The sequence below is a fragment of the Aethalodelphis obliquidens genome, unplaced genomic scaffold (assembly GCF_003676395.1).
Source record: "Aethalodelphis obliquidens isolate GAN/ISIS:26980383/991018 unplaced genomic scaffold, ASM367639v1 scaffold29, whole genome shotgun sequence".
NCBI lineage: Eukaryota > Metazoa > Chordata > Mammalia > Artiodactyla > Delphinidae > Aethalodelphis > Aethalodelphis obliquidens.
In genome coordinates, this window is record NW_020837973.1 from 8,795,393 (window position 1) to 8,808,073 (window position 12,681).

General features: G+C 45.7%; 1 protein-coding gene and 1 pseudogene across 4 annotated transcripts in view; both read left to right on the top strand.

The window, feature by feature from the left end:
* Positions 1-12,681, top strand: part of ANKRD33B (ankyrin repeat domain 33B) — a 91,050-nt gene that overhangs the window by 70,321 nt on the left and 8,048 nt on the right. For all 4 annotated transcript variants that reach the window (XM_027125324.1, XM_027125325.1, XM_027125326.1 and 1 more), the window contains exon 3: positions 158-298. In XM_027125324.1, coding sequence (XP_026981125.1) covers positions 158-298 — 141 coding nt within the window. The remainder of the gene's footprint in view (positions 1-157; positions 299-12,681) is intronic.
* Positions 823-5,581, top strand: LOC113630146 (son of sevenless homolog 2-like; annotated as a pseudogene).

Consider the following 12,681-nt stretch of genomic DNA (forward strand, 5'->3'; position numbering starts at 1 on the left):
ACACACACACACACACACACACACACACACACACACACACACACACAGCCCAGAGCGGTGGACCATGCCACGTTTCCCTCCGTCTGTGTAGGAAGGCCGCTGGAATGCCCGCTCTTTGTGGAGTGTGGTCCATACATGTGTGCATTTCTCTTTGCAGGGCACGTCACCATCACCAACTACTTGTTGAACTATTTCCCCGGTCTTGACCTTGAAAGGAGGAACGTGTTTGGCTTCACGGCCCTGATGAAAGCCGCCATGCAGGGCCGAACGGAGTGCATCCGAGCTCTGATGCTAGCAGGTACGTCCCCACCTGTCCCATGCAGTCCCAGGGTTCCGGGAAATGCTGAGTTGGCTCTTTTAAAGATATGTGTTGAAGGAATGAAACCCGCTATAGAAACCAAGCCTAGTGGATGCTGCAAAGAAACGTTCTTTGTTGAGATGTATGGCTGTCATCATCCGAGTTGAAACAAAAACAAAAGCTCCGGCCCGCTCCGCGGCGCGCATGCTCCGTGCGGGGCTGCTCCAGCGACACGGGGTCATGAGCGCGGGGCGGAGGGGCTGGCCGAGCCGCGCTTGCTGGGGCCCGGGGCTTGGCGGCGGCCCTGGGGCGCTGTGCGCGGCTGCTGAAGGGGCGGCGGCGAAGGTGGTGGTGGCCAGCACTGCGCGCGCCAGTGTGGCTCTCTCGCCCGACGCGCGCGCCTGGTCTGTCCCCAGGGCCCTCTGGAGGTGACTCGGGTGGGCCGGGCAGGGCGGTGGTGCCGGTTGGGAGGGCGGAGATGAGGCGATGAGGAGACAAGCCGCCGCCGCTCTCTGCCTGCCGCCGCCGTAGCGGAAGTTCGAGCAGGGGAGAGGCCAGCTGTACCCCTGCCGGGTTGCGAACCCAGAGGAGAAGGAGCCGCCCGAGAAGCAGGCCAGCGCCGCGGGGAAAGGAGGCCGCCCGGGTTCACGGGCCGCAGCGCTTCCTCTGCGGACGCTGCACTAGGCGACGCCGCGGAGCCGAGGAAGCTGCCCCCGGAGCCCCCGCCCGCCGGCGCCGTCTCCGCCTCCGAGCCAACTCGGCCGTAGCCGCGGCCCGGGCAGGAGGCGGCGGCGGCCGGCGAGGCGAGGCGGCCCACGCCCTGCCTGTCAGGCCATCGGCCCGGCCCGTTTCGGCCCGCAGGCCGCCCCCGCTACGGAGGCGCTGCCGCCGGGGCCATGCCGCAGGCGCCGCAGCCGTACGAGTTCGTCAGCGAGGAGAACAGTCCGAAATGGCGGGGACTGTTGGTCTCGGCCCTGCGGAAGGTTCAGGAGCAAGTACATCCCAATCTCTCAGCGAATGAAGAGTCTCTCTATTATATTGAAGAGCTGATTTTTCAGCTGCTTAATAAATTATGCATGGCCCAACCAAGGACTGTTGAAGATGTGGAGGAACGAGTTCAAAAGACCTTTCCTCATCCAATGGTTAAATGGGCTATTGCTGATGCATAGTCTGCCATAGAGAAACGAAAACGAAGAAATCCTCTTACTGCCTGTGGACAAAATCCATCCTTCACTGAAGGAAGTTTTAGGGTACGAAGTGAACTACCATGTGTCCCTGTATATTGTGGCTGTACTAGAGTATATCTCAGCTGATATTTTGAAATTGGCTGATAATTATGTATTTAATATCCGACATTATGAAATATCCCAACAGGATATTAAAGTGTCAATGTGTGCAGATAAGGTTTTTTTTGTTTATTTTTGTTTTTTTGCGGTACGCGGGCCTCTCACTGTTGTGGCCTCTCCCGTTGCGGAGCACAGGCTTCGGACGCGCAGGCCCAGCGCCATGGCGCACGGGCCCAGCTGCTCCGCCGCATGTGGGATCTTCCCGGACCGGGGCACAAACCCGTGTCCCCTGCATCAGCAGGCGGACTCTCAACCACTGCGCCACCAAGGAAGCCCTGCAGATAAGGTTTTGATGGACATGTTTGATCAGGATGACATAGGCTTGGTTTCTCTTTGTGAAGATGAACCTAGTTCTTCAGGTGAATTAAACTACTATGACCTTGTCAGAACTGAAATTGCAGAAGAAAGTATCTACGGGAACTAAATATGATCATAAAAGTGTTTTGAGAAGCTTTTATTTCTGACAGAAAGCTGTCTAAACTTTCTGATATTGAAAATTTTTCAGTAACATTTTAGCTATACATGAATTGACTGTGAAACTTCTGGGTTTAATTGAAGACACAGTTGAAATGACTGATGAAAGCAGCCCTCATCCCTTAGCTGGAAGCTGTTTTGAAGATTTGGCAGAGGAACAAGCATTTGATCCTTATGAAACATTATCACAGGATATTCTTTCACCAAAATTTCATGAACATTTCAGTAAGTTGATGGCCAGACCTGCAGTGGCTCTGCACTTTCAGTCCATTGCTGATGGTTTTAAAGAGGCAGTTCGTTATGTCCTTCCACGCCTTATGCTGGTGCCAGTATATCATTGTTGGCACTATTCTGAATTATTAAAGCAATTGAAAGCATGTAGTGAAGAGCATGAAGACAGAGAATGTTTGAACCAAGCTGTTACTGCTCTCATGAATCTCCAAGGTAGTGTAGACCGAATTTACAAGCAGTATTCACCTAGACGCTGACCTGGGGATCCTGTTTGCCCTTTTTATAATCGTCAATTAAGAAGCAAGCACCTGGCTATTAAAAAAATGAATGAAATTCAGAAAAACATAGATGGATGGGAAGGCAAAGATATTGGACAGTGTTGTAATGAATTTATTATGGAAGGCCCATTGACAAGAATTGGTGCTAAACATGAACGGCATATTTTTCTCTTTGATGGCTTAATGATTAGCCACAAACTCAGTCACAGCCAGTCACACCTTCCAGGATACAGTAGTAGAGAATACAGATTAAAAGAAAAATTTGTCATGAGGAAAATACAAATGTGATAAAGAAGATACTTGTGAGTGCAAACATGCTTTTGAATTAGTATCCAAAGATGAAAACAGCATAATATTTGCTGCTAAGTTTGCTGAAGAGAAAAATAACTGGATGGCAGCACTTATTTCTCTTCATTATCATAGTACTCTACATCGAATGCTAGATTCAGTATTATTGAAGGAAGAAAATGAGCAACCACTTAGATTACCGAGTCCTGAAGTGTATCGTTTTGTGGTAAAAGACTCTGAGGAAAACATTGTTTTTGAAGACAACTTGCAGAGTAGAAGTGGAATCCCCATTATTAAAGGAGGAACTGTGGTGAAATTAATTGAAAGGTTAACACATCACATGTATGCAGATCCCAGTTTTGTTCGCACTTTTCTTACTACGTATCGTTCATTTTGTAAACCACAGGAATTGCTAAGCTTACTGATTGAACGATTTGAAATTCCAGAGCCAGAACCTAGTGAAGCAGATAAATTGGCAGTAGAGAAAGGCGAGCAGCCAATCAGTGCAGACCTTAAAAGGTTTCGCGAGGAATACGTCCAGCCAGTACAACTTAGGATCTTAAATGTGTTTCGGCACAGGGTTGAACACCATTTTTATGACTTTGAAGAGACTTGGAGTTGCTTGAAAGACTAGAATCCTTCATTTCAAGTGTAAGAGGGAAAGCTATGAAGAAATGGGTAGAGTCAGTTGCTAAGATCATCAAGAGGAAGAAACAAGCTCAGGCAAATGGAATAAGCCATAATATTAGCTTTGGAAGTCCACCTCCACCAATTGAATGGCATATCAGCAGACCAGGACAGTTTGAAACATTTGATCTCATGACACTTCATCCAATAGAAATTGCACATCAGCTGATACTTCTGGAATCTGATCTCTACAGGAAAGTTCAACCTTCTGAACTTGTAGGGAGTGTATGGACCAAAGAAGATAAAGAAATAAATTCTCCAAATTTATTAAAAATGATTCGCCACACCACAAATCTCACTCTCTGGTTTGAAAAGTGCATTGTGGAAGCAGAAAATTTTGAGGAACGGGTGGCAGTACTAAGTAGAATTATAGAAATTCTGCAAGTTTTTCAAGATTTGAATAATTTCAGTGGTGTAGTAGAGATCGTCAGTGCAATAAATTCAGTATCAGTCTGTAGATAAGATCATACCTTTGAGGAAAGAAAAAGGAAAATTTTGGATGAAGCTGTGGAATTAAGTCAAGATTATTTTAAAAAATATCTAGTGAAACTTAAGTCAATCAGTCCACCTTGTGTGTCTTTTTTTGGAATATATTTAACAAATATTCTGAAGACTGAAGAAGGGAATAATGATTTTTTAAAAAAGAAAGGGAAAGATTTAATCAATTTCAGTAAGAGGAAAAAAGTAGCTGAAATTACTGGAGAAATTCAGCAATATCAGAATCAGCCTTACTGTTTACGGATAGAACCAGAAATGAGAAGGTTCTTTGAAAACCTTAACCCCATGGGAAATGCTTCTGAAAACGAGTTTACAGATTATTTGTTCAACAAGTCACTAGAAATTGAACCCCGAAACTGCAAACAGCCACCTCGATTTCCTAGGAAATCAACTTTCTCTTTAAAATCTCCTGGAATAAGGCCTAATACAGGCCGACATGGCTCTACCTCAGGTACTTTACTAGGTCATCCAACACCATTAGAAAGAGAACCACGTAAAATAAGCTTTAGTCGGATTGCTGAAACAGAGCTTGAATAAACAGTGTCAGCACCAACCTCTCTGAATACACCATCTACTCCACCAGTATCTGCTTCTTCAGACCTTCGTGTGTTTTTAGATGTGGATCTCAACAGTTCCTGTGGAAGCAATAGCATCTTTGCTCCAGTCGTCTTGCCTCATTCAAAGTCTTTCTTTAGTTCGCGTGGTAGTTTACATGAACTAAGTGAAGGGCCACTGATTCCTCCTCCACTTCCTTCTCGAAAAAAATTTGATCATGATGCTTCAAATTCCAAGGGGACTATGAAATCTGATGATGGCCCCCCCGGCTATTCTGCCAAGACAGCCTCCTCCTCCAAAGGTAAAACCCAGAGTTCCTGCTCCTTCTGGTGCATTTGACGGGCCTCTGCATAGTCCACCACCGCCGCCGCCGAGAGATCCTCTTCCCAATACCCCTCCACCAGTTCCCCTTCGGCCTCCAGAACGCTTTATAAACTGTCCGTTTACTCTTCAGCCACCTGCACTGGGACATCTTCATAGAGACCCAGACTGGTTCAGAGACGTTAGTACATGTCCCAATTCTCCAAACACTCCTCCTAGCACACCCTCTCCAAGGGTACCACATCGATGCTATGTGCTCAGTTCTAGTCAAAATAATCTTGCTCATCCTCAAGCGCCCCCTGTTCCACCAAGGCAGAATTCAAGCCCTCACCTGCCAAAACTGCCACCAAAGACTTACAAACGGGAGCTTTCGCACCCCCCATTGTGTAGACTGCCTTTGCTAGAAAATGCAGAAACTCCTCAATGACCCTAGCCATATGTAGTCATTGACACTGGAATGATATTTGTGCAGTTTTTTTTTAATTTATTCAAAAAAGGCCTAGTATTTTAGTACTTTTAAAAAATAATGTTCTTACAAAAATGCTACTGATCAAATAAGCTTTTAAAGATTGGAAAAATAAAAAATACAGAAGTCCTTTACCATTATCCTCAGGTGATCAGTAGCATTCATTGCCTTGTCTTGGATCCTCAGTGCTGCCCAAAGGCCAGTATAAAGAATTTATATTTGCACTGTAGACTCTGCTAAAATATGGTTTAAAGTGACATTGATGGCACTGAAAGTGGATAGTGCATTTGTGGAATTTTTCAAATTTGAGTAACAGATGACTTTTTAAGGCAGTGAATTTATACACACATAGGGGGTGTGTGGTGATACTGATTTTTAAGCCTCTTTGACCATCTTCTAGTTTTTACGTCTAGTTTTTACATTTCGGAAGATCGTGAATAACACCCACTGCTCTTAAACTCTTTAATGCCATGTCTTAAAAGCCAGAATTTTCTGCTGAAGACAAAAGTGAAAAATAGAACGAAAATAATAGAATGCACCGTGTTTATTGTTTTGTCGAAATGTAAACAGACTACCTAACCCAATCATAGAGGAGAAAAGGGCATATATCTTATACAGATGTGCCTTTTTGCAGACGCTGGTGTCTTTAGCTAACGAGTTGCCTGTTGTTTTGGAAAACAAAGTTAATATGCCATACATGTACAGTTTTGTTTATATTGTACATTTAAAGATAATGCTAATAACCTATATAAATTTATGTGACTCAAGGCCTATAATACGGTCTGCTACTTTACTAATTCATAAAGCTGGAGGATAAGTTTCTTATGGCATAGGAACCAACTGCATTGCCTTCAAAACCAAGTAACTTTCTCTATAAATCTTGCGTTAACTAAAAATTTTTAAAGTATTTTTTTAGGTTGGTAATATTTAAACCAGCAGACACTTAAAGCTTTATTAAACTTTTTAATCAGAGACGTGATTAAAACTTTTATTTGCCATTTGTACTCCTTCATTCTAAGTGATGAAAAAGCGTGTTTTCCTCTCAGTGCCGTAGCAGCAGTTGTAAAGTAGCCAAAAGCCACATTGTTTATTTACTGGTCTGTGGCCTTTTACTGTGCTTTGTATCAGAGTTCCTAACAAGATTAATAAATCACCCCAGTCTTAATTTTTAAAAGAAAAAAGAAAAAAAAAAAAAAAGCTCCTGCTTTCAGGGTGGGTTGGGAGGTCACAGCACTGGTCACCCCGTAGGCCAGCCCTCCTGTTTCCTCACCCCCTAGCCTCATCCTGCCTGCTTTTTTCTTCACAAACGTGTGCTCTGGTCTTGACGCCGGCAAGATGGTCCTATTGAAGGTGGGCAAAGGGATGGCAGGGTCTACCCAGGAGCCATCCCAGGTGTCTGCTTGCTGGTGGGTGGAGTCACGTGGTCATATGATGTTGTAACTGAGCAAGGGCTCGTGTGCCTGCAGCGCAGAAAGCCATACTCTGACGGTGGTTGTTCACAGCAAAGTAAGGATTTACTTGCAGGGCGCCAAGCAAGGAGTACCAGCAGCTTAGGCTCAGAAGACCCGAACCTCCCGATGGCTTTTAGGCAACGGTTTTTAAAGATGGTGTTAGGGGAGAGGGTCATAGGTTGCCTGACCAGCTTGTTGACCTTCTGATCAGCTGGTGGTGAGGTAACGGGGTGATGCTTCAGGAGTCTCAACCATCAACCTTTGGGTTCCAGCCGGTCTGGGATCCAGTGCTTGTGGTCAGCGTAGAGTCACCATCCTCCACTGGGAGGGGGTCTTAGTTTCTGCAGAACAACTCAAAGATATGCACCAGATTGTCATCTATATCCCTTCAGGAGGAACTAGGAGTCCTGTGACTCTGTTGTCCTGGTCATTAACTGCTTAAGTCTGCTCTTTGGAACCCGAGGAAGGCCTAGGAGACTAAAGCCTTTTTTCTACAAACAAGAAACAGGGGACACAGATGGGCTTTTGCACCCGGGAAGGCCTCACAGGGTCCTGCTCGGTTTCAACCCCCCCTTTTCTTTGATTTGCATCAATCCTGAGGAGAACAGGAGTGGGACAAGAAAGGGATTAAAGTTTTGGGTAGAGAGGTTCATCATAAATTGCGGGAGTAGGACTGGGTTTTAGGGGTCTTGGTTTCTGTGTGGGGCAGTTTCTTTCTGCCTGGCATCACAGTGGAATGTTCTCAGGCTGGGCCAGCACGGCAGGCCCCCCTTTGCCCTTTTGGCCTCATCTTCTTGAGGGAAGCCCCTCCTCTGAGCCTCTCTGTCCTCATCTGTGAAATGGGAGTAATGACTTCTTCCCCAGCTCCCTGAGGATGAAATACGTCACTTTGTAAACTCTCTGGGGCTATACATATTTAAGGAATTACTGAGCTGAATTCCTTGCGACTAATCTCTAGTTGTTTTCCCCCTCACTCTAAAATGGAATTGATGATCATTGTTAGGGCACCACCTCATTGGGTTATTCTGGCAATAAAATGAGAAAATGTGTGTGAAGCACACACCCAGGGTCAGGCGCAGAGGGAGCATCTCAAACAGGGGGAGTTGCTGTTGCCGCCATTATGTAATTTCATTATCTCAGTTTATTTTGTTTTTGTTCTTGGCACTGGGTTCAGCCGGTCTTGCTTGGCCCTACGAGCCCCCAGAGAGGCGGCATCCCCTCCAGTCTCAGTATCTCGAGGACCACGTTAAAATTCTTCCAGGCATCAGCCTGGGCTAGTAGCTCTGTTTAGACAACTTACTTCTTTTTGTAAATAAACCTTCATTTGGGGATAATTTTAGGTGTATGGAAAAGCGACAGAGATAGTAGAGAGAGCACCCACAGAGCCCCGACTCAGCACCGCCCTCCCTCCCCCGACCATGTTAGCATCTTACCGAGAGGCAGAAACTGCACAATACAAGTCACTAAAGTCCAGACTTTATCCAGATGTCACCAGTTCTTCCACAGATGGCCCCTTTCTGTTCCAGCATCCCAGCCAGGCTCCCACACTGAGTTGTCACATGTCCCCAGTCTGTTCTGGTCCCCAGAAGTTGCTCAGTCTTCATGCCTTGTCTATGACTTGGTCTTGACACTGCCCAATGAACACTGGTCCCCCAACCTGAGCCCATCTGTCTTTTTCCTTGTGATTAGATTGGGGTTACAGGATTTGTTACAAACCTACTTTGGATTGTTTTTTTCTCCTGCTTTAGCCGAAGTGTTTTAGGGGATGCTGTAAGAAAAATAAATTCAGTAAGCGAAGACAGAGGCTTCGAAGATGAAAACCTTCTTGGAATTAAAAAAGATCCTAATTAAAATTAATCTCATTGGTGGTTCTTTTGACTCAGTGACAGTTTCATTTTTTTAAAGTGAGGTAGCCGTTTCCACAGGGTTTATCAATGACATCAGGGAGGGACGGTTCCTCCTAATTTAATGGTGATTAGGATGCTTTTGTGTTTTGGGGGGAGCTTCGTCTGCTTTTACTGCTTCTGGATCTAGTTATAATTGAGTGTAAATTAGCAATTCACTTTTACAACCAAAACCTTTCCATGTCAATCGAGGCATTTTTCCCAATGAATTAATTTGAATTACAAACCCTCTTGTTTTCAGATTAATTGCCTTCTAATCAGTCTGGACCGTGCATGGGATTTGCTGTCATTTTTTCCCTGAGTCTGGTAGAGGTTTCAGGCATTTACAGATCACAGAACCTTTCAGATCTCGCGAGAGATGGGCCTGCTTGAGGGCAGTGTGTTCAATGCTAATGTGTTGTTTTTTCTTTTCCCTTAGTTATTTGGATAACAAATTTGGCATTAGGTTTTATATACCCTACCTTTCCTGTTCCTGTCAACGTGAGCACAACCCCATCAAAGTCTAGAATAATCCACACGAGTGCAGACCTCTCGTGCCTCTGTTCCTGAACTGTACCTGGTCAGAGCAGAATGGTCAATAGAACCAACTTGGAAATCAGGACCCTTGGTTTCAAATTCCAGCCCCACCATTCAGCCTTTCTATACCCAGGGCCAGTCACCTCCTGCTATGGGCCTGTTTCTTCTGTAAAATTCGGTGAATGTCAGTAGTTACTGCAGGAGGTCATGATGTGTATTGAGTGAGTTCACACTTCACAGCTCTCAGGGGCTCACCTGGCATGGAGGAAGCCATCAGTCATTGTTGGTTGTCATTGTTATTGATGACTTTATGTGTTCACTGTTATGTGTTAAATGAATGAAAAACTATGGTATATTTTTCCCTTTGAAAATATCCTTGTGATCAGATACTTAAACTTTCTATGGAGGGTAACTCAGGTTTCTTCATCTTGGCACTGCTGATGTTTGGGGCCAGATAATTCTTCGTGGTCGGGCTGTCCTGTGGGTTGTTTAGCAGCCTTCCTGGCCTCTGCACACTAGGTGACTGTAGCACCCCCCAGTTGTGATGATCAAAAATACCTCCAGACATTGCCAAACGTCCCCTAGTGGGAAAGTGGCCTCTTGTTGAAAACCACTGATACAACTAATGTAAATGGGAAATGAAGGGAAAAGTGAAAAGAAAATCTGACACCTTTTTCAGGGAGCTTTTGAGCTGCGCTCTAAGGCTTTTATTGTTTAACTTACAGAATATTTTCATTTTTTACTATTGCCACTAAGTTACCTTGTACTTTTTCCCAGGAAAGTGGGTCACATTTTCTTCTTACAGATGAGTGTGTATGTTTTAAAAGCAAAACCAATACGTGATTGAATGCCTTTCCTGGGTTTGGTACATAGCAATAGGATACTTGTTGAAATGGTTAAACAATTTGCAACAGTATTTTAAAGTCTTCTTATTGCCGTTTGAATTTATCAATATTAAGAAGAACTAAGCCTGTAAAGATCCTAAAATCTGGGTATTTCGTTTACAGAATCAGGTCATCCTGTGATCATTTTAAAAGCAAAAGGCACGAGCATTACTACATATTAATAGTTAGGATAAAACTGTGTATCTCATTCTCATTTTTTCAAGTGCCGTGTTCTTCTGAACCTGAGTGTCTTTCTGTGCCTGGGTTGAATTTCCGAGTTGCAGTTTCATAATATTCAATAAGAACTATTTCCTTTTGGAAATAATGAATCATTGAATTGAATGCCCCCCTAGACTGTTTAGATTTTCCAATAGTTCATAACCTGTAGGTGCATATCAGCTCTTATCTTACCTTGTTGGGCAGAACGAAATAGTGTCAGAATTACCAGAACTCAGGCTTTTAATAGAAATATAACCAAGTTCTCGGGCTTCCCTTGTGGTGCAGTGGTTAAGAATTCACCTGCCAATGCAGGGGACACGGGTTCGAGCCCTGGACCTGGAGGATCCCACATGCCACGGAGCAACTAAGCCCGTGGGCCACAACTACTGAGCCTGTGCTCTAGAGCCCGCGAGCCACAACTACTGAGCCCACGCACCACAACTACTGAAGCCCGTGTGCCTAGAGCCTGTGCTCCCCAACAAGAGAAGCCATCGCAAGGAGCAGCCTGCGCACCGCAACGAAGAGTAGCCCCCGCTCGCCGCAACTAAAGAAAGTCCATGCGCAGCAACGAAGACCCAGCGCAGCCAAGAATAAATAAATTAAATAAATAAATTAAAAAATATATATAACCAAGTTCTGAACAGCTGATATATTGGCTCTTTGGTTTTTGGCATCCCGAGGAGTAACCTCAGCTCTGCTGATGAGATCCCAGGGGTTGGGGATAGGGCTGCAGAGCCTTGTTAATTCAGTGGAATATTAATGCCCCCAAGTGACAGGTGTATTTAATAAATGCTCTTAGAAGCCGTATGAGGGAAGCCGTGATTACCTCTGAAGAGAAGCAGAACCTGGTGGAGGTTGGCAGGTTCCAGACTGGCTTAAGAGAGCTGGCTTTCATACCTGAGGTGTTGGTGTCATTGCTGCGGCACTTGGGGAGCAAAAACAAGCAAACAGAAGCCTTGAATCTCCCTGGGATTCCGGGCAACAAAGCAGACGGAAAGGAAGGTGTAGGAGGCTCGTTTAATGAACAGAGCAGAGGCACTCCCGCTGTACATCGTGTGCTCATCCTTGTCTTAGGCAAGCCCTGACTATGTGTTTCTGGAAAGCCGAAGGATATGATATCACCAGAGAGGTTTCTTTCTGTTTATAGAGGAAAACATGAATTTTCTGTGACTAAGTTGGAATAGTGTCAAGTTATTAGGCAGAGAAAGGGCTAAAAATCAGGCATTTCATATCACCAAGGGCACCGTCTTAGCCTGGGCACCCACGAGAGCCAACCGTGGGGCAAGTTGTTCTGGAAAGTCACCCTTGGAAGCTGGTCAGGGATAAGGAAGCCAGATTGGGAAGACTGGAGAACGAACCAGTGTGAGCTCATTAGCTGGCTACCCTGCAGGCTGTGGGCTTGAGCCCTGCTGAGACCCTCTGAAAGACTGAAATGCCTGAGGGTAGGGTGGGATCACCCGCCCCACCCCCTTCAAGGGCTCTTGCCTGTGACCCTGCATCCTGAGTATACCCCAAGTGCCCAAGATACAGGCCACAGACAGCACAGGAGAAGGCCTGTAAGGACCGGTCCACAGTGGTCTTGTGGTGACTGTCACCGGTGGAAAAAGGCGATTCCCTCGGCTCTCGTCCTCTCGAAGAGAAAGAATTCAGTCCAGAGACATAGAGCAGTTTTAAGTAGCAAGAGTTTTTTATTAAGCAAAGCAAAAGTACACTCCGGAGAGAGAGAAGGGGCGCGGGGTTGTTTGGAAACTGGAAGCAGCCCCGCGGTAGGGCTGGGGTTGGTTTTTCAGAGTGGTGGAAATCCCCTGAGGTCCTGCATCATTTGACTGCCAAGCTGATCGACGGCTTTAGGTTATATAACTTCTTCCCTCTGCGCAGGCGCTTACCCACAGGCACCCGGGCAAAACCCACAGAAGGGTGATGGATGCAGAAACCGCAATGCTAATTTATTACAAACACGGCGTAATGGACCCCGGGTTACTCTGAGTCACCTTTTAGGTCTTGGTATGCCCGCACCAAGCTGTGCTGGTGGTTTTGTCTTGTTTGGTCTTGATAAGGCTGGAGACTTAACGGTCCTTGACCACAAAAGGGTGGCTGTCTGGGCATGTTCTAATCACCAGTGTCCAGATGGGGGAGGGAAAGATGACCCCGTCCAGGATGGGGCAGGGACCCGCTCATGTCTAACTACCTGACATGACCAGAAGGGTCTCTCGGCAGGAGGGGGACCAGATTGGGGCTCTGAAGGGTAGATAACATGGGGATGGG